This window comes from Macrotis lagotis, chromosome 8, assembly GCF_037893015.1.
Source record: "Macrotis lagotis isolate mMagLag1 chromosome 8, bilby.v1.9.chrom.fasta, whole genome shotgun sequence".
Classification (NCBI taxonomy): Eukaryota; Metazoa; Chordata; class Mammalia; order Peramelemorphia; family Peramelidae; genus Macrotis; species Macrotis lagotis.
Window position 1 is genome coordinate 57,937,170 of NC_133665.1, and position 24,761 is coordinate 57,961,930.

The 24,761-nt window shown below is 42.8% G+C and overlaps 1 protein-coding gene across 1 annotated transcript in view; it reads left to right on the top strand.

Moving 5' to 3' along the window:
- The window catches only part of BAIAP3 (BAI1 associated protein 3), a 36,558-nt gene that overhangs the window by 10,059 nt on the left and 1,738 nt on the right, over window positions 1–24,761 (top strand). The window contains exons 6-33 of the mRNA XM_074198994.1: window positions 6,201–6,260; window positions 6,703–6,769; window positions 7,455–7,668; window positions 8,522–8,566; window positions 8,650–8,727; window positions 9,527–9,629; window positions 10,948–11,055; window positions 11,730–11,822; window positions 12,739–12,842; window positions 13,244–13,367; window positions 13,763–13,887; window positions 14,430–14,520; window positions 15,236–15,292; window positions 15,549–15,646; window positions 16,576–16,627; window positions 17,391–17,521; window positions 18,084–18,207; window positions 18,746–18,889; window positions 19,051–19,143; window positions 19,325–19,516; window positions 19,617–19,685; window positions 21,772–21,851; window positions 22,557–22,665; window positions 23,246–23,317; window positions 23,553–23,633; window positions 23,725–23,869; window positions 23,957–24,080; window positions 24,402–24,607. Of these exons, the coding sequence (XP_074055095.1) occupies window positions 6,201–6,260; window positions 6,703–6,769; window positions 7,455–7,668; window positions 8,522–8,566; window positions 8,650–8,727; window positions 9,527–9,629; window positions 10,948–11,055; window positions 11,730–11,822; window positions 12,739–12,842; window positions 13,244–13,367; window positions 13,763–13,887; window positions 14,430–14,520; window positions 15,236–15,292; window positions 15,549–15,646; window positions 16,576–16,627; window positions 17,391–17,521; window positions 18,084–18,207; window positions 18,746–18,889; window positions 19,051–19,143; window positions 19,325–19,516; window positions 19,617–19,685; window positions 21,772–21,851; window positions 22,557–22,665; window positions 23,246–23,317; window positions 23,553–23,633; window positions 23,725–23,869; window positions 23,957–24,080; window positions 24,402–24,607 (2,989 nt within the window). The remainder of the gene's footprint in view (window positions 1–6,200; window positions 6,261–6,702; window positions 6,770–7,454; window positions 7,669–8,521; window positions 8,567–8,649; window positions 8,728–9,526; window positions 9,630–10,947; window positions 11,056–11,729; window positions 11,823–12,738; window positions 12,843–13,243; window positions 13,368–13,762; window positions 13,888–14,429; window positions 14,521–15,235; window positions 15,293–15,548; window positions 15,647–16,575; window positions 16,628–17,390; window positions 17,522–18,083; window positions 18,208–18,745; window positions 18,890–19,050; window positions 19,144–19,324; window positions 19,517–19,616; window positions 19,686–21,771; window positions 21,852–22,556; window positions 22,666–23,245; window positions 23,318–23,552; window positions 23,634–23,724; window positions 23,870–23,956; window positions 24,081–24,401; window positions 24,608–24,761) is intronic.

Genomic DNA, 24,761 nt, shown 5'->3' on the forward strand with positions numbered 1-24,761 from the left:
GTAGTATTCTCTTACTCAGGTATTTATTACTGCATTGATGGAATGAGCAAGTCCATCAAGGTTGATCATCACCCCATGTTAATATTAGGGTGTACAATGTTCTTTTTCTGTTCATCTCACCAACAACAGTTCATGCAAGTCTTTCCAGGCTTCTCTGAAATCCCATCTCTCTTGGTTTCTAATAGAACAATAATGTTCCATGACATACATATGCCATAGTTTGTTAAGCCATTCCTCAATTGAAGGACATTCACTTGATTTCCAATTCTTTGCCACCACAAACAGGGCTGCTATGAATATTTTTGTACAAGTGATATTTTTACCCTTTTTCATAATCTCTTCAGGGTATAGACCCAGTACTGGTATTGCAGGATCAAAAAGTATGCCCCAAAAAGGGTATTTTTTTATTAAAGATATTATTTGAGTTTTACAATTTTCCCCCAATCTTGCTTCCCTCCCCCACCCCACCCCACAGATAGCACTCTGTCAGTCTTTACTTTGTTTCCATGTTTTACCTTGATCCAATTTGGGTGTGATGAGAGAGAAATCATATCCTTAAAGAGAATAGAATTCTCAGGGGTAACAAGGTCAGACAATAAAGATACCTGGGTTTTTTTTTTCCAAATTAAAGGGAATAGTCCTTGTATTTTGTTCAAACTCCACAGCTCCTTATCTGGATACAGATGGCACTCTCCTTTGCAGACAGCCCAAAATTGTTCCCAATTGTTGCACTGATGGGATGAGCAAGTCCTTCAAGGTTGAACACCACTCCCATGTTGCTGTTAGGGTGTACAGTGTTTTTCTGGTTCTGCTCATCTCACTCAGCATCAGTTCATGCAAATCCCTTCAGGCTTCCCTGAATTCCCATGCCTCCTGGTTTCTAATAGAACAATAGTGTTCCATGACATACCTATACCAGTTTGCTAAGCCATTCCCCAATTGAAGGACATTTACTGGATTTCCAATTCTTTGCCACCACAAACAGGGCTGCTATAAATATTTTTGGACAAGTAATGTTTTTACCCTAAAAAAGGGTATTGTTAATTGCTCTTTTGGGCTTAATTCCAGATTGCTCTCCAGAAAGGTTGGATGAGTTCACAGCTCCACCAACAATATATTAGTGTCCCACATTTCCCAGATCCCTTCCAACATTGAACATTGTCTTTTCTGGTCATATTGGCTAATCTGAGAGATGTGAAATGGTACCTCGGAGCTGCTTTAATTTGCATTTGTCTAATCAGTAATGATTTAGAGGGGGCAGCTAGGTGGCGCAGTGGATAGAGCACTGGCCCTGGAGTCAGGAGGACCTGAGTTCAAATCCAGCCTCAGACACTTAATAATTACCTAGCTTAACCCCACTGCCTTGCAAAAAAACCCATAAAAATAAATAAAAAGTAAAAAGTAATGATTTAGAGCAATTTTTCATATGACATGGATAACTTTGATTTCCTCATCTATAAATTGCCTTTGCATGTCCTTTGACCATTTATCAATTGGGGAATGGCTTTTTTTTATAAATTTGACTCAGTTATCTGTATATTTTAGAAATGAGTCCTTTGTTAGAAATACCAGTTGTAAAAATTGTTTCCAAATTAACTATATTTCTTTTGATCTTGGTTACAGTGGTTTTGTTTGTATGAAAGCATTTAAATTTAATGTAATCAAAATTATCTAATTTGTTTTTAATTAATTTTATCTAGTTTGTTCTCCATCTCTTCCTTGGTCATAAACTGCTTCCCTTTACATAGATCTGACAGATAAACTATTCCTTGATCTCCTAGTTTGCTTATACTATTGTCTTTTATGTGTAAATCCTGTACCCAATTTGATCTTATTTTGGTAAAGGGTATGAAAGGTTGTTCTAATCCATTTCTGCCATACTAACTTCCAATTTTCCCAACAGTTTTTATGGAAGAGAGAGTTCTTATCCCAGAAGTTGGACTCTAGGTTTGATAAACAGCAGATTACTATAATCTTTTCCTGCTATTATTGCACCTAGTCTATTCCACTGATCCATGACTCTATTTCTTAGCCAATACCAGACAGTTTTGAGGACCAATGCTTTATAATATAATTTTAGATCTGGTAAGGCTAAGCCACCTGAAGTTACTTTAAATGGAATTTCTCTTTCTAGCTCTTGTTGATGTACCTTGCTAGTAATATATTGAAATGTTGAGGATTTATGTGGGTTTATTTTATATCCTGTGACTTTGCTAAAGTTGCTAATTGTTTCTAGTAGTTTTTTTTAGGTGATTTTTAAAAGGATTCTCTAGGTATACCATCATGTTATCTGCAAAGAGTGAGAGTTTTGTTTCTTCCTTCCCAATTCTAATTCCTTCAATTTCTTTTTCTTCTCTTATTGCTGAAGCTAACATTTTTAACACAATATTGAGTAGCAGTGGTGATAATGGGCATTCTTGTTTCACCCCTGATCTTATTGGGAATGCCTCTAGCTTCCCACTGCATATAATGTTTGTTGATGGTTGCAGATGGATATTGCTTATCATTCTAAGGAACAATCATGTATTCCTATGCTCTCTAGTTTTTTAGTAGGTATGGATGCTGTATTTTGTCAAAGGCTTTTCCAGCATCTGTTGAGATAATCATATGATTTTTGTTAGGGTTGTTGCTGGTTTAGACAATTATACCAGCAGTTTTCCTAATAGTGAACCAACTCTGCATTCCTGGCATAAATCCTGCTTGGTCTTAGTGTATTATTCTTGTGATAACTTGTAATTACTTTGCTAAGATTTTATTTAAGATTTTGCATCTGTATTCATTAGGGAAATTGGTCTATAATTTTCTTTCTCTGTTTTGATTCTTCCTGGTTAAGGTATCAACACCATAATGGTGTCATAAAGGAATTAGACAGAGTTCCATATTCATCTATTTTTCCAAAGAGTTGGAAAAATTTATCAAACCTAGAACTGGAACAAATTGTTCCTTAAATGTTTGATAGAATTCACTTGTGAATCCATCTGGGCCCTGGAGATTTTTTCTTAGGGAGTTCAATGATAGCTTGTTGAATTTCTTTTTCCGAGATAATGCTATTTAGTTATTTAATTTCCTCTTCATTTAACCTGGGCAACTTACATTTTCATAAATATTAATCCATTTTACTTTGATATCAAATTTGGTGGCATACAGTTAGGCAAAATAATTCCTAGTTATTATTTTAATTTCCTCCTCATCAGTGGTGAGTTCACCTTTTTCATTTATGATACTAGTAAATTTGTTTTCTTCTTTCTTTTTTTAATCAAATTAACCAAGGGTTTATCAATTTTTTTTATTTTTTTCATAAAGCCAACTCTTCATTTTGTTTATTAGTTTTATAGTTTTCAATTTTATTAATTTCTCTCTTAATTTTTAGAATTTCTAATTTAGTATTTAATTGGGATTTTTGATTTGTTCTTTCTCTAATTTTTTTAGTTCCATGCTTAGTTCATTGATTTTATCTTTCTCTATTTTATTCTTGTAAGCAGTTAAAGTTATAATATATTTCCTAATAACTACCTTGGTTGTATCCTATAAGTTTTAGTATGTTGTCTCATTATTGTCATTATCGAGGATGAAATAATTAATTCTCTCTATAATTTGTTGCTTGATCCACTCATTCTTTAAAATGAAGTTCTTTAGTTTCCAATTAGCTTTAGGTCTGTCTCTCCATGGCCCATTATTGTATGTGATTTTTATTGCATTATGATCTGAGAAGGATGTATTCACTATTTCTGCCTTTCTGCATTTGATTATAAGGTTTTTATGCCCTAGTACATGGTCAATTTTTGTGTGCCATGTACTGCAGAAAATAAAGTATATTCCTTTCTATCCCCATTCAGTTTCCTAAAAAGAAGTATCAAGTCTAGTTTTTTTAACATTCTATTTACCTCCTTAACTTCTTCTTGTTTATTCTATGATTAGATTTATCTAAATTTCAGAGTAGAAAGTTGAGATCTCCCACCAGTAGAGTTTTGCTGTTTATATCTTCCTGTAACTCATTCACTTTCCCCTCTAAGAATTTGGATGCTATACTATTTAGTGCACACATATTTAGTATTTAAATTGCTTCATTGTCTATGGTATCTTTTAAGAGGATGCAGTTTCCTTCCTTATCTCTTTTAATGAGATCAATTTTAGCTGCTCCTTCATCTTGAGATAAGGATTGCTCTTTTTTTTTCAATTTGGCTGAAGCAAAATATATTCTGCTCCAACCTTTTACCTTTATGTACCTATATGTATCTCTCTGCTCCAAATGAGTTCCTTGTAAGCAGCATATTGTAGGATTCTGGTTTTTTAATCCACTCTGCTATTTGCTTATGTACTATGGGAGAGTTCATCCCATTCACATTCAAAGTTATAATTCCTAACTCTTTATGCCCTTATGCTATCTTCCCTCTATTTATATTTTCCCTTTTTTCATTTTATCCATATTCCCCAGTATTTTACTTCTGAATACCACCTCCTACAGTGTGTTTGCCCCTTTATATACACCTTCCCCTATCTTTCCCCTTTCCTTTTGCCCCTTTTTCCTTCCCTTCCTTCTGTTAGTTCCCCTTTTCCTCCCCCTCCCCTTTTCCCTTTTTATTATTTGAAAGGTAAAATAAGTTTCTTAACTGATTGTGTGTATGTTAATCCTTTGACTGGAAAGGGAAAAGAGATATAAAATGTTATTTACCCAAGATTATTGAAGTAGATTAATGGGATGAGAATTGATGTGCTTGGATTGGACACAAATATTCTTATATCTCATGACCCACCCATTTGGACAGATTCTCTACCTCAGACTCAATAGAAAAAACTAGAAATTTTTTAAATTAAATGAATATTTTATTTGTTTTCTGATTATATATACAATAGAAGTTTCTACCAATCACTTTTGGCAAGGTTTTGAATTTTACAAATTTTCCCCCTCCCTCCCTTCCCCCAGCAAAAGGCAATCTGATAAAACTCAGACTTCTTTAGGGAGAGTGAATTCTAGTTCCATGCCTATAGAGGCCCTCAAAAATCTCCCAGTCAAAGCCAGGTGGAAATTAAGATTTTGGAGGTACAGTTGGTAGAGAGGGAGGGGATAAAGATTCTGGAGACATTAAAAGTGATCTATCTATACATTTCTTCCTTCTGGGAGAACCCAGCCCTTAGCAACCTGAGATGGTATTTCTCCTGAAGCCCCATAGCATGAAGTGGAATGGGAAGGAGATAAAGAGTCTAGACTTTGAGAGAGTCTATATAGCTCTATTGTAAGTGGTCATGGGCTCTGACCAGACAAGGGACACCTGTTTACTGGGTATTGGGAGTTGAGTACCTCTAAAAGTTGTCTTTATCATTCACCTCCTATGCTATAGCCCCAATAGGATGGGATTGTTAGAGACAGTTGGAACTGACCCTGGGGAATCATCTGAGCCATCCCCCTTCAGATAGGTATATATACCAGTCCAGGAAAATATCCCTCTTTTTCGAAATCTAAATTCATTCATTTTTAAAAGTTACATCATTTATCAAACACTGGTGACACATCTGGAGGTTGAGGTTGAGGCAGGATGGAGATATTATCTAAAGCAAATCAGATGGATGTGGATATAGATATGATGGGGGCTAAGAAATTCTGGGTTTGAATCCTGGCTCTGACATTTCTCAGCTATGTGACCTCATGCAAATCACTTTACTTCTCTGGGCCTCAGTTTCTTCATCTGTAAAATGGAGATAATAATAATACTTGCACTACCTACCTCAGGGATATTGTGAGGAAAGCTTTTTGCCATAAAAGTGTGAGCTGGTATTATTATTATTACTAAGCATGGAACTCCTGAAACCTGAGCAGACCCTTTGCATCCTCTGTTCTGAGTCTTGCAGAAATGCCAATATTGCACTTGTTGGGAAGGGCAGGGGAAGTAGAGGAGTTAGTCCTTCTCTCTGGGTCAAGGGGCTGAGCATGCTCTGAAGTCAGTCCTCTGCCCTTTCCTCAGGATATGGGGCTGTGTTTGGTCTCACAATTTGAAAGAAAATCCTCTTTGTGGGCCTGAATGAGGCATCAGTTCCTCATTGTTCCTCCCCCATATCTCAAAAAAGGTTTTGTCTTGTGGGAGGGGAAGAGGAAACCAGATTCATGGAGTGATGAATTTGACACCCAGTGGTCAGTTGGTTGGTCCCTTGGAGCCATCCCTCTCACCTGAGGTAGTCTAGTGAGCCTTTCCCTTCTCTGCCAGGTGTTTGCTATGAGCCCTTCTGAACTGGAGGCAACGCTGCATCGAGTGAAGGAGGCCAAGGTAATAAGAGGACCTTGGGTAGGGGAAGATAATGTGAGATCCCATGCACGTTAATCTTGTAGCCCATCCATTTTCAAGGTTGTTGAGCTTTAGCTCTTGTTCCTGCCCTCTGCGAGTTATAATCTTCCCCTAGTCCTTGCTCCTTTTCCTTTCCCACCTGGGAAAGAGTCTTTTTTTGTCTAGAAGGACCCATGAGAATCAGCAAAGGTTGGAAGGTAGGGAGAGCTTTGGTAATTGCCTATAGGATTGGCCTCCCACCCTCCCTCTCAGCATGGGGGTTTCCAAACGTTCCCAGGAGCTCCCACTAGCTAGACTGTCTCACAGCATCTTCCTTAGTCATCCAGACCTTCACTGTTGGCAGATCCTAGAGGTGCCTCATTCCAAGCTGGGGAGGGGGGGGTGTAAGGACTCATCAGTCACTGGCCCCTTTCTTCTCTCTCAGCCTCCAGCATACTCTTTAAAAGTCACAGTTGTGCGAGCCAAGAACCTTCTGGCCAAGGATGCCAATGGTGAGTACCTTCTGTCCTTCAGAACTCAAGCCTCCAATTGGTTAGCTACCTGGATTTCTACTTCCTTGCTTCTTTGCATATCTCTTGGGGAGAAAAAGAGAACCAGACCTGCCTGGCCCTGGAGTTATCAATTCCTTCCTCTGATAAAGGGGAACTGGACTTGATTTGGAGTATCATAGCCATATTTCCCCTGACTTGCTGTTGAGGTCAGGAGCCAAGACCCTACTGGGATTGTAACTGATTAATTTGTAGTTCTAAGAAACTACTATATTGTTTCCTCAGACAAAAGTGATTGAAACGGGATTGGTAGATTGTCGACTAGAAAATGGGATGGTTGGGACGTGGTGGGAACCAGGGACAGGGACCTGGATGGAATGACCTCTGGAGGTCATTCATCAAAACTGGGAAGATCGACTTCTTGACTCCTAATTTCTCTGGATGTAGGTGGTGGGGAATTAAGCACCAGAAACAGGAGCATATTGTAAGGATTAAGGACAAATCTAGTCCTGCAATGGGTTTCTGGACATTGCCTTTGCTTCTGAAGGTTGGGGTAATATTTTCCCTCCTGGGGATTCCTGTGTTGATGCCTAAAAATAATTTGAAATCCTCCAGTAGACCTCAAGGGCCATTGGGCTGACTTGAGACCTGAGTATGGGCAATAGATAACCGGGCCTCATCTCCCCAGGGTTCAGTGACCCATACTGCATGTTGGGCATCCTGATTGGCCAGAGCCCCCGAGAGCAGGGTGAAAAGAAAGAGCGGAAATTCAGCTTTCGAAAGAGAAAAGAGAAGGTAGAGAAACGCAACAGTGCAAGAGATGTGCTCCCAGCCAAGTACATCCAGGTCACCGAGGTCAAGAACAGCACTCTGAACCCTGTCTGGAATGAGCACTTTCTATTGTAAGGACATGGGTCTCTGGGCTGTCTTGCAGGATGGGGGTGTACAGCTCAGCTCCTGTGGTCAGAAACAGGGCCCTGGGCATGGATCTGGGTTAGCTGGACAGCTGACCTCAGAACAACTCACCTAGTCATGCAAAGAGCATGGAGATGGGAGGAAAAGGATGGACTCCAATGAAGGAACAGCCAAGCCCTAGGGAGTTACCCTCATTTCACAGATCAGGAAAATAGGAGCTCACTCTGGGCTACAACTTGCATTTTATCATCCCACAATTTAGTGGCAAAATCTGAACTAGACCCAAGTCTCCTGATTCCTCACTGAACTGGACTCTTGTTAGGAATCTCAGATTTGGACTATTTCATCCATTATCTCATTTGATCCTCACAATAGCCCCATCAGCAAAGCAGGGAGGGGACTGTTATCCCTATTTTAGAAATAAGACCCAGAGAGGGGTTAAATGATTCATGCAAAATTACACAGAGAGTCAGTGAATGGTAGATTTAGAGATGCCATCCAGCCCAAGGACATCTTGTCCTTTTGCAGGAAAGGAAACTGAGATCCTAATAAGTTAAGTGATTTGTCCAAGTTCACACAGTAGCAGATTCAGGATTTGAACCCAGGTCCTCTAATTTTAAGTCTAGTGTTTCTTTTTTTTTTTCCATTCTACCACACTACTTCTCCTGAGTCCCAGCCTGTGGTCATTTCACTATACTACAGTGAGTGAGGAGAGACCCAGTATGGGGCAGTTCAGGGTTCAGGGCCATTCCTGGGAATTGGCTTCAGAGATGGGATAGGAGAAACTGTCCTTTTCCTGCCCATACCTGAGCAGAGGGTGGGTCTTTTTCTCTCTGGCAGTGAAATAGATGATGCCTCCAATGACCAGCTGCACCTGGACATATGGTGGGTAGGGCAAAATCTTCTGGCTGGGGTTAGGGCTGATTGATGAGATCCATAGCCATAGTTGGGTTTCCTGTGTCTTTCAGGGACCACGATGATGATGTCTCTGTGGCTGAGGCCTGCAAAAAACTTAATGAAGTGATTGGTTTCAAAGGAATGGGCAGGTACAGAAGGACTTAAGACTGTGGCCAAAGAAAAATGGTGGAGTGGGGGTGAGATGAGGAAAGGTGAAGGAGAGATATTAAGCTAGTAACTTCCATGTCATCCATTCCAATCCCCTGGGCTTGTCTTATCTGGACTCCACAAGTGCCCCTCTTCACCCTGCCTTTGGCAAAGGGACAGGGAAGAAGAGAATTAGAAAATATGAGTTCTGTTACTAATGGAGATCACAAACTAATTGTAGAGAAACAAGTCACATAGCTGAAATCAGGAGATGTAACACTATGTAAGACAACCTTGAATAAAGTGTAAACTGTGGGACTGTAGGAATTTATGGATGGGGGGGTGGATCCTTGTGGACTGTAGTGGTCAAAGAAGTCCTCTTTGAGTCTACGAGGTCCTTAATTTCTGATTCACAAGCTTGAATTCAACTTTGGACCCCCTTTCACTGAATCTCTCAGAGAGGGTAAGGAGCTGTTTGAGGGGAATGAAGATGAAAGAAAACCAAAGGGTTTCTAGTGTGAAGCTGCATATGAGAAACAGTCACACTTAAGGAGGATGGTATGGTCCATGGAGTCACTGCACCTTAGCTTCTTGATTCCTTGCCAAACTTTCCTCTTGTTTTGGGCCATGGCCAGCATAGAAAGCACAGAGGAATCAGCTAGTGATAGCTTTCTTCTAAACAGTATAGAGGGAAAACAAAAAACAAAACCCCAAAACTAAATAGTAGAAAGTAGGAGGCAAGGATGATTACTTGGGAATTTGAAGATTCCAGGATTCCTACATTTCTTTTTCTTCCTACAGATATTTCAAACAGATTGTTAAATCAGCCCGGGCTAATGGGACAGCTGGAGCCTCAGAAGACAACGCTGATGATTTCCTGGGATGCCTCAACATCCCCATTCGAGTGAGTAATGAGAAAACCCCTTTCATTTCTCCAACTATTATCAGCAACTTCCCCTCATGAGGAAAGGGGAGCTGGCAGAGGATATTACTCTATCACCTCAGGAGGAAAGTGGTGGCTTTAGTGATGGCTGTTACACTCTGCCTTGAGCCCTAGGTTAATAAACATTTTATAAATGATTTAGCCAAAGGCCTAGATATCAAAGTTACAGGATGACACAAAGTTGGGTGAGATAACTAACAGGAAGGATGATAAAAGCAAACAACTGGCAGAAGATGCAATATAATAGGTTTATAAAATCACAAGTCCAATCAAATAATCCTACAAAGCAAGAAATTCTAGGGTTAAAACCACAGCTACATGTGTATATCAGCCTGGGGGAGGTCTAATTAGACAATAGTTAATCTGAAAAGGATCTGGGAGGAAGGGAAAAGTTTCCTAGGATACTATCGGCCCAATTTGTCAGTTATCAGTATGATGTGGTCACCATCAGTATTTATTTAGAGTCTACTGTATGCAATCACTGATAGGCATACCTTTTGAAAGAAGAAAACTGGCACTACTTATAGAATGTAAGAGAACTTGCATTGTAATAGTGAAGATACCAAGTACATATAGAAATACATACAGCATGCATTTCAAATGAATAAATACAAATATAGGGTGTCCCAAAAGCCATCATCTGATGGGCTCAAAACTGCACTAAGATTTTTGTAATTAAATACAAGTTACTTTGAGACTGAAATGTCTCATAATGGCTAATTAAAGGGATGGTCTGTTAATGGAGATAATTATTTGAAAGTGCTAACTATGTGACAAGGGGGTGATGAGAAAGACAGCTGATATAAAAGGTCTTTTGGAATCCAGGTCCCATGCCTTATCCTAGATGAGTTATCTTACTCATCAGAAATAAATACAATTATTCATATATATAAATATATAATTTTATTGCAGTATATATATAAATTCATAATATAAACAAAAAGAATATATTCTATTATTTTATTAGAATCAGTCCATCTTTCTAGACTGTCTAGATCTAGCTGTCTTCCCAGCCTTATGGTATCTACAAATTGAATAAGCAAGTCTTTTCTGCCTTCATCCAAGGCATCGACTAGAATGTTGAAACCTAGGGTGTGACATCCTTCATTCTCAAGTGAGGGTCAGCCTGGAGCATGTTTAAAGATCCTTCTAACAATAATACGTTCTAGGATTCTGGGCATGTTTGTTATGTGAGACAAGGTAGCTCTGTGTTTGCTGAGAAATGAACAGTTTTTCTTGGCAGACCAATGCCAGTCGGCCGTCTTATTTCTTACTGCAGGACATTCCTGTGACTGGCTTAGACAAATGGTTCAAGTTAGAACCTCGATCAAGCTCTTCCCGTGTCCAGGGAGATTGCCACCTCATCCTCAAACTGATCACTACACAGGTAGCAGCGTTTCCTTTCTATTCACACTCTTAGAACAGACATGGAGCCCTATTCCTGGGCTAGGATCCAGAAAGTTCCCCCGTGGCATCCACAGCTGTTGGAAAACAAACTTAAGGTTCACAGCTACTCTGCTAGGACTTTGAGAATTTGCCTTTCCTGCCACCTACTTTCTTGGCTGTCTCTCTGTCTCCTCTTTCCTCCTCTGTTTTTTCCCTTTTCTTCCATTTCCCTATATCTCTTTTCCTTTTCCCTCTAGTCTCTCTCTTTACTTCCTCCTCTTTCCCCATCTCCTCTCTCTCCTTTATCTTTAATCCCTCTCTTTCCTATTCTTTGTTTCTTTTAATCACACCTTTTCCCTTTCCTTTTTTCCCCTGTCTGGGAATTCTTCTGGCTTTGAAGTCAAAGGGAGAATGCACTTCCTTCCTGGGATTATTACCTATTGTGCCATAATCCAGGTTCTCTCTGGATTATGTTTGATGTGTTTGTGGGTGGAGGGTGTGCAACTAAGGAATTAGTAAAGGAGCTGGACTAAGGGAGAAAAGGGGTTAGATGTTGGTGAGGGGTTATTGTGGACAATGCCTGGGATAGAAGGAATGTTGGTAGAGGGGGACTGGGTTACTAAGGACACCTCTGGGTGATAGGCCAGAGAGGCATGATGGGGACTTTTATTTCAGAGAGACACCAGTATGAGTCGGAGGATGTCAGGCTTCCAGGTCCACGGAATGCTCCTCAGCCAACTGCTTAAGTTTGAGCATGGCCAAGATCAGGTAGGGCCCAGAGAATGGTACTTCTCTCAGTAGGTGGCTGGAAGGGGTGGAAGGTGATGTAAGAAGGGAAGGAAAGGTTTCATTTTGAGCCCTGAGGTCCCAGTTCCTGTTCCCCTCTCTCCATAGGGACTGAATTTGGGGAACAATGAGGTCAAGGAATAGATCTGCAATAAGCTCCTTGGGTATCTACTCTATTTGTGGGGTAGGGGGCAGGAGGGGCACAGTCCTTGCCCCTTAGGAAACTCAGTCTGGTGGAGGAAGTGAGACTCAAATATATGGGATAGAAAGCACCACAAGAGAGTGTATCCAGGTATGTCCAGGCCAAAAGCTCCTAGGGCTTAGGCAAGGTAGATAGGAGACAGCACACAGAGGGACACAGTGAGTGACACTCTTTAATATGATATTTCCTAAATGCATATATTTTTATTCCAGATCATGGTAATCTATGGATCAGAGGTCACTTATTCTGTGAAAAATACCTCTTGAGTCAAAAGAATTACAGTGAAGAGTAACATACACTGGTATAATTTTCAAACTTTGCCAAAGGAGCAAAGATCTCTTGTCCTGATTCTGATTTAGACAATAGCAACAGTAACTCTTTTTTCTGTAGGACTTTAATGTCTGCAAAGCCCTTTACTCACAACTATCCCCTGAAATTGGAAATTTAAGTATTATTCCCATTTTACGAATGAGGGAACAGAGACTCAGAGAAATTATTAACTTGCCCAGAGTTTCAGCATTAATAAGACCTGGAATTAGGATTTAAAGCCAGCAGTCCAAGTCTTGAGCCACTAGAGGTCAGAGGAGACAGTGGGTTGTGCGACATAGGGCAGAGTTAGTCCTAGAAGGCTTTATGGACCACATGGGTGCCTTCTCCTACCATTATTGTCACAATGTTGGACCCTTACCTTGGCAGCCAGAAGCCTACAGCTGGAAAGGAGAACTGAGTGGGCCTGCAGTCACCATTCTTTCTCACCATGGAACCCAGACAGACCTCTCAGCTCTGCAGCTGGCCATGATGTGAGTATGGACTGGTCTTGAACTCACTTCTTGGAGTGAGGGTGGAGACTCAGAGAATTTTTCCTATTACAACTAAATGGAGGAACAACAACTATAGACCTGCTCCTTAGGGCCCAATGATGGGCAGTGGAGGGAGATGAGTGATTAAGGTCACAGATGATTAGCAAGGAAAGATGAGGACTGGGGGAGGGGGGATAAACATTGGATCAGAGAACCAAACAGTGAGTAGAGATAAATGGAGATGGTCAGATAGGAAAGGGGCAAATTATAGAGCTGAAGAGGGGAAAGAAGGAAGCAGAGAAGATAGATGTGGAGGGGGCAGGGCAGAGAAGTACGAGCATGTATGGAGAGCCAGGGGGAAGGCCTGTGCTGATAGGTTTCTGGGTTTGGGGGACCCATAGACACTGGCAGGCCAGCAGCCAGCACCACCAGGCTTGTGGTTTGGACTATTGCTACCTTCTGGAGCTCCTTGGAACCATCCAGGAACAGTGGGGGGAAGCAGCAGCTGCTCTACCTAGAGAACAGGTAAGTGGTACCTATATGGGTCAGAGAGGGGAGGAGATTGGTGAGAAAGCCAGGGATGGGCCTCATTAAAGACCTGGTATCAGTAGCTTCTGGGTGGAGAGGGGAGTGGGTTGCATAATACCAGGGAGAGGGATAATTTGTGTATATTCATGTACACATAGATGCCCACACTCCTTTTTGTGTTTGTGCATGCTAGGGGCTGATGCAACAAAGTTTGGGCTCATCTATGAGCTAAAAGTCATGGACTTCTACTCTAAGCCTCTTGTTTTCCTTGTTACACAAGTACTTTAGACATGGGTACAGGGGTAGGGAGGGAGGATGCTTATCCTGCATGTCCTCCATCCATACCCTGGCTCTGATCAGACCACTAAAAGAATAACCTCTTTCCCTTGCAGGAGGAGAGTTTGGCCAACAGCTTCATCTCCTTCGTGGAGCATGCCCTTCAGTTGTTGAGACAGCTCCGGGAGCTGTTCCCTGTGACCAACAGCAATGCCATCAGCCGCCTTGAGTTCCTCCTAAGGTGGGCTATACTGGGCTGGTGGGAGCGGTGATGGTGGTGGTGGTGGTGGGGCATCCCCACTAAATACAGCACTAATATGGTGAATCCCCATAGGAGGAATACTCCCATGCTGTCTAAAGAGGGAAGAACTGGTCCATGTTGGAAACAAAGCAGATTAAAACTCTTATGCCAATTGGTAGTGAGATCAGGGCAAGGAGTGGCTATTGTGGGAAGAATAGGGAATCCCAGTTTCCCAAAAATGAGTGAGAAGGATGAGGGATTAGTGACTGAAGTGAAATAATTACTTAAAGAGATGAATCAGGGAGAAGAAAGGGGGCTCCATGAGAAGAATAGGGGCTCAATGAGGGATTCAAGAGTCTAGAAGAGGATGGAGGAAGGGGCTCACTGAGGTGATGAGGTCTTACTGAAAGGATGGAGGACAAGGTTTTTGGATGGTTGGGTTATAAGAAGGGAAATATCTTTTTGAGTTTGAAAAACTTAATTTTGCATTGTGGTAGGTAGGTTGGTCAGGACTTTCTCCTTATGTCTCCTCCCAACCCCAGATGTCTTAGTCAGATTCACAGCCTCCAGCCCTTCCATGTGGTCTGCCCATTCCAGAATGAGTTACATGTGGACATTGCCACGGCCCTGAAGGTAGATGTGACCTCTGGATCCCATTAGTGACAGTCCTCCTTTCTTCTCCTATCTTCTAATCCTTTCTTTTTCCCATATCCCCTGCTCCTACCTACTCTCAATTTCTGCCAAACTCCAAAGGGCCCCAGGGTGGTCTTCCCCTCTCCCTATGCATGTGGACCACCTGAATCAGGGCCAGTAGCTAGCTCCTGCATATCTAGCTTAGTTTCCTGGATTCTCCATTTCTCTATTGTGTCCCTACAGTGTCTCAGGGGATGCTTTAGCCCAGACCCTCTGGTTTCATTCATATTTCATTGTATACTCAGTACTTTAATAAACTATTTTCACATTTGGGACAATTAATAAAATTCAAATCTCAGGGCAAAAAAGCCTGAAACCACCTTCAACTTAAAAACTATGTAATTCCTGATGTGAAAAAAAAATAAATAAGAGGTAATTAAATTGAGTTGAATGGGAGGGAAATTTGTTTCCTATAGTAGCTGCTATTCTGCTTGGTGCCCTGAGACAAAGCCCCTATAAGTCTACCCAAGTTCTGCATTCACAACTTCCTTAAACTTAAGGAAGGACAGGAGTTTCTCCACAAGCCTCTCATCCCCCAGCCCATACACTTGGAGGAGTCTATTAAATTGAATGTAGATACCCTAAATGACCTTCCTCTACATACTTTAAGAGGCTAGTCAGTCACTTTGAAACTATGTTCTGGTTTCTGTTTCAGAAAGGAACTCAGGACTGGTATGAAAGACTCCAGAGAAGCCGGAGTCCCTTTGGAAAGGTAGAAACTACAGTCTGGAACCTGGGTTGGAGGGTCATTTCTTAAAGACAAGGTCCAAGGGTCAAGGGTTGTATTCCTCTCCATGGGTTTGTAAGAACATGTACTCATCAACATTTGTGAACATATTTCAGCATTTTGTGTATGTGTGTGTGGTATAAACGTGTGTGTGTGTGTGTGTGTGTGTGTGTGTGTGTGTGTGTGTGTGGCTTTGTCCTGGGCTCAGCCATGGCCAATGAGATTGACCTTTTAACTGCAGCCTGGGCTAGAATGTCTCCCTGGACTTATCAGCCTGGCAGATGCTGTGTATGACGACTTACAGGCCAGCCACAGTGTCTATGGGAAGCTCTTTGTCAGGTGAGGAAGGAAAGAAGATGGAGTGGGAGTGAAAGGGCAAAGGAGGGTAGAAAGAGAAGGAATAAACAGAAAAGGTACACACAGACACACACACATACACACTCTCTTACACACTCACTCTCATTCACACTCACACACACACTCACACATTCACCAAGGACCCTCCTTCAAAAATATACAAATATACAAAATATCCTTTTACAAAGCTTTTTTCCATTCATTCTCAGTTTTTTATAGACTCCCCAACCCTGGGAGAAGTCAGTAGAAACAATTATTCCTTTTATAGAGGAGGACACTGAAGCTCAGACGATTGAAGCAACATAAAATATGTTACCCAATAAACATTAGAAGATACCCCCCCCATTTTCAAATCCTTGCCTTGCCACTTCCTATAAAAGGGACCTTGGGCAAGTCACCACATCTCTCTGAGTCTCTGTTTTCTCATCTGTTAAATGGGGCTAATAATTCTTAAAATAGTTCATTCATAGTGCTATTATGAGGTTCAAATGAGAGAATGTATGAAGCACGCTTTGAGAATTTTAATAATGTGCTTTATATTTATAAAGGACAATAATCCCTGTCAAAGGATAGGGTTGTGCCAGATAGTCTCTCTGACTTTTTGATTCCATGACTTGCAAGGTAATGGTTACAAAACCAATACTGTAGTATTTGGGGTACCTGTGTTTCTGAGCCCTGAGGAAATTCCATAAAGTTTATCCCTAGAAGACAGAAAAATAGTAGAGGATCATTATGTCTCTTGTATGCATGAGGAAGGACAAGATACAGTGCCTCTACCACAACCACCCTCAACATCATCAACACTACTACCACTACTACTACCACCTCACATCAGAGTACAACAGAGTTGAGGAGGAGAATACCCAGGTTCATTCTTTCTGCCTCAGCAAGGTTAATATTTCCTTCCACAGCATTGTAAAGGTTGATTTGTTTGGCATCACCTATCGGCAATTGGAGAAGCTGGTGAGGAGCACCCTGGGGAATGCCTCATTTCAAGATTCAGACTTTGAGAGCCCCTTGGAGAAAAATGTGAATCTCCCAATTCCCACCTTATGGAGGGGGAGGAAAGGGTCCTTTGTCTCTTCCTGCCTTCCTTAGTCTTTGACCTGAAAAGAAAGGGGATGAAAAGAGCATGAGAATTCCTTGTTCTGCCTTAGCTCATTGGAAACAAGGAATCCATCTTCTAGAAGTGGGTCACCATAAGCAACAATCCTGAAAGAGTTGTATGTAAATTGAACCTTATTTTAAATGTATGTAGGGGGATGGTTGCCATATAGAAGTCTTGCTGTAAATATTAGGGTAGTGTGCATACAGTATGCTACCTGGTCAATTTAGCTTGCAGGTAAATTCAAATTTCATAAAGTAGATTTGCCCATAGGATGTTCCCTGTCTCTTTGCTGTGCCTCCTCCTCTCTCTTCCTCTATTCTCTCTCTCTTCTCTTTCCTCCCCTCTCCTCTTTTATTTCTTCTTTCTCCATCTCTTCTCCATTTTTCTGTCTTCCTCCTCCTCTCCCTTTCTCCTCATTCTCTATATCTCTCCTTCCTCTCTTCTTTCTCTTTTCATCCTGTTTCTTTTCCTTTCCTTTTCTTCTGTCCCTTGCCTCATTTTCCCTTCCTCTACTTGCTCCGCTCTCCATGGTGCTGAGCTGCCTGAAGTAAGGCAGAGGTTGAGAATGGATATGGGCTTGGCTGAAGTCAGGCTCAGCAGGTGCTTTCTGTGGAGCAGGTAGCTGAAGAGATCCAGGCTCCAGTGGAGGAGCTAAGTGCTGGGCTGGATATGGGCAGTGCGCCAGGTCTCTTTGAACTCTACATCACCTTGGCAGAGATCCAGCGCCTCCGAGGCTACCTCCCCTCCAAGTAAGTGAATTCCTGTCTCTGCAATTCTAGATTCTACAGTTCTACTCCTTGCACCCCCCTACCTCATAGCATGTTGCAAGGAAGGGTTCAGCAGACAGTAAGCAGTGGTATAGAAAAGTAAACTTTCTCCCTGATAGATTAAGGTTTCTTCCGACTCTTATGAACTGATATAGGAGAGTGGGAATAGGTCTGGATGCAGGGTTTGTTTCTGGAAAACAAGGTGGTCTCCTAGGGTCTAGGACATGCCCAGGTCTATGTTCCTCATGTCTCAGACCCCCTCAGAGTCCTCTCCCCCTATGACCAAGCCTAGACACTTCCAGATCCCTTCCCCTCCCTTTCTCAATTGAGTCTTACATACCACACCCTCAATGAAGTCTTCCTTGATTTAAACCATCATAAATAAACTCTCCTACCCCTGCTTTCATTCCAGCTCTCAAGTTCTACCCTGGATGATGAGGACAAAAAAGGGAGTCTCATCATCTATTCATAACTTCCTTGTGGGAGATTGAAGCAAGGAGAGAGAAGGATCCAAAACCCTGACCCTTTTCTCTTCTCTGTCTAGGGACATCCCTGCTCTGGCCCTTCCAGGATTCCACACACAGTTCCTTCCAGCCATCCGCTTGTGGCTGCAGACCCTTCGGGACAAGACTCGTCAACGATTCCAGAGAGCTGTAGATATGGATAAGGTGGGTGGTGAGGCTGGGATCTCTGTGTTATCCCTTGCCTTGGGTGGGGAGAGGGACAGACTCTACCTCATCATCTCTCCCTGCTCTCAATTTGTATTTTCCAACTTGATGAAGAGAATAGTATAATTGTTCCCTCTATCTCCTCTTTTCCAATAGCGGAGAAAGTGAGGTCCTAGGAGATGTGAGGGAAGAAGTTCAGTTGCTCCTACTCAAAGTTGATTTGGGGACAAAGGGGTATAGGTCTGGGGAAAATTGAGAAGCTGTGTGGTTCAATTGGAAGACTTTTGAGTTAGAGGGGTTGGGTTCAAATCTTGGCCCTGAAACTTAGTTCCAGTATGACCTTGGGCAAGTCACCTATCTTATTTAAATCTCAGTTTCCTTTTCTGTAAAATATAGAGATTGGACTAGATGAACATATGGCCCTTTGAAGTTCTGTATCTGTGATCCCCTGAATGCCCTTAAGAGGGTCTGCCTCAGAGGAAAAGCACCAGTGCATGATGCACAGTTGTGTTTCTGTCTCACCCCCACCCCATCCCAGCTGGAGCCCATGGATGGCACCTCCAAACACAGCAGTTCAGCAGCTGATGCCACTCTCTGCTTCTCCCAGACCCAGGAGCTCTGGGCCCAGCTGGCTTGGCCGGAATCAGCTGAGGCCCTGGACTTAGTGACTCAGCTCACCGAGGTGAAGCCTGGAATAAGGGGAGAGCCTCCAATTTGAGGGGCTCTGTCCTAGAAGGGCAGGGGAGGGAATCATGTCAAACTTGGGAGAAGGGAAGAAAAGAGTTAACTTTGGGGAGCTCTAGATGAAAAAGAGAGGTAGAAAACATTTCTTTTCTCCTTAAGGATATCTGTGAGGCTGCTCTATACTACCCAGAGCTGGTTCGGAGGAAGGTAGACACTCGGCCCCTGGCCCTAGGTGAAGCAGTGAGTGAGCCGGTGAGTCTATTGCAGTAGGATCTGGAGGAAGTGAATGGTGGGGGACAGAGGGAAGGTGAAGTCACAATACAAAGCCCTTTAGGGTTTCAGGGATTGATCTGGCTCTTTTGGAATGGCCTCTCCTATCATATCCTGGGGACAGTACTGGTCATCTGTATCCTTCTCTCCTCTCCTCTCCCAGCTTTGCATCGCCCTAAACAATGTGGAACACATACGAAAAGCCACAGGGCAAGTGCTTCGGGGGTTGGAGTGGCCAGAGGCAGGTGGGGGGTCCCCAGGCGGCCTCCCCAGAGCCCTGAAGAACAGACTACTGGCTATGGATGAGGACCTTCAGAGAGAGGCCCGGAACATGATTGCACACCTGACGGCCAAGGTGGGCAGGCTGGGCCCCTTCCTAGGGGCCCTGCCCTTTGGGTCACTTTTCTCCCTTCCTGTCACTCACTTTCCGTTCTTCCCTACTCCTTTCTCCCTAGATGGTAGGAGACATTAAGAAGTATGTTCAACATATAAGCCTGTCACCAGACTCGATCCAGAATGAAGAGGTAAGTCCCCTGCACAGGCCTAGGTGCTCTAGAGTGAACTGTATTCCATTCTACGACCCAGGGAAATGCAATAAGCATTGGTTGAGTGCCTACTGTATACCAGGGACTGCTAAATATTTTTAAAAATTTTTTAAATTTATTTTTCCCACTCCATGCAAAGATAGTTGTCAATAATCATTTTTTTTTTGGCAAGGTTTTGAGTTTCACCTTTTTTCCCTCCCTCCCTCTCCCCAACAGAAAGCAATCAAATACAGGTTAAACATGTATAACTATGTTAAACATTTCCATATTAATCATGTCGTGAAAGAAGAATCAGAACAAAAAGGAGGGGAAAAAACCATGAGAGGGGGGAAAAAAGTAAAACAAGTTTTAAAAACTGAAAATAGTAAACTTTGGTTTGCATTCAGACTCCCTAGTTCCTTCTTTGGATGTGGATTATAATCTTCATCACAAATCTTCTAGAATTCTTTGATTATTGTACTGCGGAGATGATCAAGTCCATTATAGTTAGTTGATCATCCCCCCAAGTTGTTGTTAGTGTGCGTAATGTTCTTCTGGTTCTGCTCTCTCACTCAACATCAATTCATACAAATCCTTCCAGGCTATTCTGAAGTTCCATCCTTCATTATTTATTATAGAAATGAGTCCTTTGTCACAAACACTAGCTAAAAAAATTATTTTCCAACTTCCTTTTAACCTTGATTGCATTGATTTTGTTTGTGCAAAAACTGATCAATTTAATGTAATCAAAATTATTCATTTTGAGTTCTATAGTGTTCCCAGTCTCTTCCTTGGTCATAAACTGCTCCCCTTTCCATAGATCAGATAGACAAACTATTCCTTGTTCTAATTGGCTTATGATACCACCTTTTATGTCTGAATCCTGTACCTATTTCAACCTTTTCTTGGTTTAAATGTTGGTCTATGCCTAGTTTCTGCTGTACTACCTTCCAGGTTTTTTTTTCAGTTTTTAATCAAATAATGAGTTTTTATCCAAGAAGCTGAAGTCTTTGGAATTATCAAACAGTAGATTGCTACAAGACATTTATTCCTGTTTCTTTTGCCCCTGGTCTATTCCACTGATCCACTACTGTTTCTTAGTACCAGATTTTTTTAATTTTTAATTTTTTTAATTTTACAATTTTCCCCCAAATCTCCCTTCCCTCCCCACTCACTCCCCCACAGAAGGCAGTTTATTAGTCTTTACATTGATTCCACTCTATACATTAATCTAAATTAAATGTGTTGAGAGAGAAAAATCATATCCTTAAGAAAAAAAATAAAATATAAGAGATAGCAAGATTATATAACTCCACATTCTTTCTCTGGATACAGATGGTATTCTCCATTGCAGATATCCTAAAATTGTTCCTGATTGTTGCACTGATGAAATGAGCAAGTCTGTTAAGGTTTATCATCAACCTCATGTTGCTGTTATGGTAGTACCAGTTTTGATGACTGATGTTTTATAATACAATGCTTTAAAATATAATTTTAGATCTCATAGGGCTAGGCTGCTAAATACTTTATAAAAATGATCTCATTTTATCTTCACATCATCCCTTTGAGGGAGTTGCTGCTATTATACCCATTTTACAGTTGAGGAAACTGAGGCAGATAAAAGTTGTGACTTGCCCAGGATTTTACAGCTAGGACATGCTTGAGGCAGGATTTGAACTTGGATCTTGCAGATTTCATGCTCTATTCCCCCATTGCCTCCAACAATCATCCATGGGTCCATATGGTGCCTCAGGCTCAGATCATCTTTCTGTACACTATGTCTGCGAAGATGTTTATTATCCCCCTTTTATAGGAGGGGGAAACTGAAGTTTCAAGGGGGCTGACTCACTTTTCTGTTCACATAGATAATAAATTGGAAATGGGTCTTCCAACTCCATATCCAGCATCCTTTCCTGTTGGGAAGTAGGGTCTAATGAAATTAGAAGAAATTAGGCATCAGGCTAAGAAAACAGTAATCTTCCTCTGCTGGAGGTCTGAGATCTACAAGGGCAGGGAGGCTGGAAGTAAAACTCCTCCCAGATGGTGATTGCTGTTCACTGGGTCCTCCCTCCTTCCATCCCTTCAGGCTATCGCCCCTCTCATGAAATATCTGGATGACAAGCTGATTCTTCTCAGCGATTCGCTGGTGAAGGAAAATCTCTGCCGGTACTTCCAGGACTCTGGGGTTGTGGGGACCATAGCTTAGGAGCTGGAAAAGACTTTAGAGATTCTCTGTGACATCAGGGGGTCATGGGACCCAGAAACCCTAGAGAGCAAGGACTGCCTTTGCCTTTCTTAGTAGCCTCCAGTATATCACTGAATAGTGGATGCCTAATAAATGCTTCACTTGACTGACTGGATGGCTTCTATGGTCCCTTCCAGCAGGATCTGGTGACTTAGTCCCAAGCTGTTTTCCAAATCCCAGGGACAAAGGCCTTTCTCCCTTGGCAGGGCTCTGATTTTGGAGATAGGGTGCTCTGGACAGAAAGGTTAGGGGTTTTTTTGTTTGCCTATTTGTGGATTGTGCCAGGGGTGGGAAGAGGGTGTTAGGAGGGTTTTTAAGGAAAGATCCAGTGGTTTGAGGGACTTCCAAAGGCTGCAAACAAGGACTTCATGAGGTTAATGAAACAGAAGATCCCAGTTCCTTCTTCCCTAGCTCAGATTAAGGGCCTCCCTCAATGAGTGTCTTAAACTCACTGCACTCCCCAACTTGGGAAACAGTTGCAGCTTGCGTTGTCTCCTCCCTTTTGTGGGGGGGAGTCTGTTAGAGGGTCTGCCTAGGGCAGATACAGGAGGGCAGGTCCAGTGGGACCTCCACTCCTTACCACCTTCCACTGTTGACCTCAATACAAACACCCTCTCATAACGCAGGGTACTGGAAGCTCTCTGGGATCTGCTGCTTCAGGTCATTCTTCAGGCTCTAGGGGCCAACAAAGATGTCTCTGCTGAGTTCTACAGACGTTTTTACTATACATTGGAGGTAAGTGAGATCAGGTGGAAGTGAAGGGGAGAAACTGACCTGAAGCAGGACATTGCCCAGCCTAAAAGGGGTCCCAGATGGTAGGGAATGGGTTAGTTCAGTCAGGTTCTGGGATGCCTTTTTTTGAGACATAAGATTGAATTTAGTCCTAGGGTGGCACAGGGGAACAGCTGAGGGACATCCAAAATTGGAACTAAGAATGGATTTGAATATTTCTAAGGAGGCTCAGTGAGAGCTCTTGAGTTGTAACTTAGGTAGCAAAATGAAGTAAAGTAGGCTTGTGACTAGCTTCTGGAGCACATGAAAGGAGCTGGGACGTCAGCCCCCCTGCCTAGTTGTCCCTTCAGAGGCACTGCCCACTGAAGCTGGAGCCCAAGTCTTTTCCTTCTATGGTAATGCTTCAAAGGAATTTCTGGAGACAGACACAGTTGAAAGTATTTTGTTCAATGTTCCCATCGAGGTCTGGGTCAAATATCTGGATGCTTGTGTTCACACCAGCTGGAAGGGGTAGGGAGGAGGTTTTGTGCACTTGGGTCTAGCCAGGGAGTGAACCCTCTATTTATGCTTCTCCTTTCCTCAGGCCTTAGTGGATTTTTTCCATGCAGAAGGGCAGGGGTTACCCTTAGAGAGCCTGAGGGATGGACACTACAAGGTAAACCCTGGGACAGTGGGACCAGAGACCTGTATTTGGAGGAGGGAGAATGGTGGGGGGGGGTGCTGGTTTCACTGGGAGCAGTACATGGTCTTCCTATTATCTCTGGCCTAGCATTCCTAGACCTCCTGGGAGCTCTTTTCAGTGTAAACTGAGACTGGGCCCTTGGGGGGTTGGGCAGCCTGGAGACAACCTCCCAGTTGCCCTTCTAGACTGAGGGATTTGCTCTTGGCAGACCTTGGAGGAGGAATTACGCCTGAACAAATGCTCCACCAATGAGTGCATTGAGCAGTATTACCTGGACAAGCTCAAACAGGTAGAGTGCCAACCTCCAACATAAGCTCTGCAATCTCATTTGTCCCACCCAGCCTGGCTACCCCAAACCTGACCTTGGCATTCTGGGGCAGGGTGGGGGAACAACTCTCTCCCAGAGATCAATGGAGCAGAATAAGTATGGAAGGTTGAGTGTCAGATGTTACTATGAGGCGGCAGAGCAGAGGCTGGCTGTAGAGGTGCTACATGCTGCAGACCTGATTGCCCTAGATGCTAATGGTAAGAGGACCAAGGGCAGATGCGAGGGGGACTGAAATGAAATCCCAATGGACCAGCTAAGGTTAGCTTTCACCTCTTCTCCCACAGGCCTAAGTGACCCATTTGTCATTGTTGAGCTCTGTCCCCACCACATTTTTCCAATGGCCAGAAGTCAGAGAACCCAGGTCAAGACCAAGACCCTACACCCTGTGTATGATGAGCTGTTTCACTTGTGAGTCCCCATAAAAGGCCTGGGTTTCTCTCTGCTGATTGTTCTAGCTTTGCCTGAATATCTTCTCTCTTTCCTCAGTATTAGCTAAAGGGAGTGTGGTTGGATGATTGCATCTGTTTTGATCAGTCAAACCCTTTGAAGTCCCTCAACCTTTGTCCTCATTCATTTCAGGATCTGCCCAGTCACGGCCTGATCCCTGTGATTTAGTTAAATCATTCTTGGGATAGAATCTTGCTTAGGATTCCAGTGCAGTTTCCCTAATATGAAACTCCAGTCACTTATCTTCACTGACTCCCTCCCTCCCCCACCCCACTTCTCCAGCTCTGTCCCTGCAGAGTTGTGCCGCCATCGGGCAGCCTGTGTGGTCTTCACTGTCATGGACCATGACTGGCTGTCCACCAATGACTTTGCTGGGGAGGCTGCCTTGGCCCTGAGCAGCATCAGTGGGCTTAGCAGACCCCAAGTGGGAAGCAGTGTGAGGAGCATGCAGCCGGCCACTCTTCACCTCCGCAGGCCCAAAGCCAATGGTAATTAACAACCACTTGCCTCTAACCTGGCTCATCCCTATGAAGGTTGATGGACCTACCCTAAGGGAAGGAGGTCTTAGCCCTTTGGGGAGTCATGGGTGGATGGGGGGGGGTACCCTGCCTGACTTTGGTTAACCTGGATTGGAAACTCTCT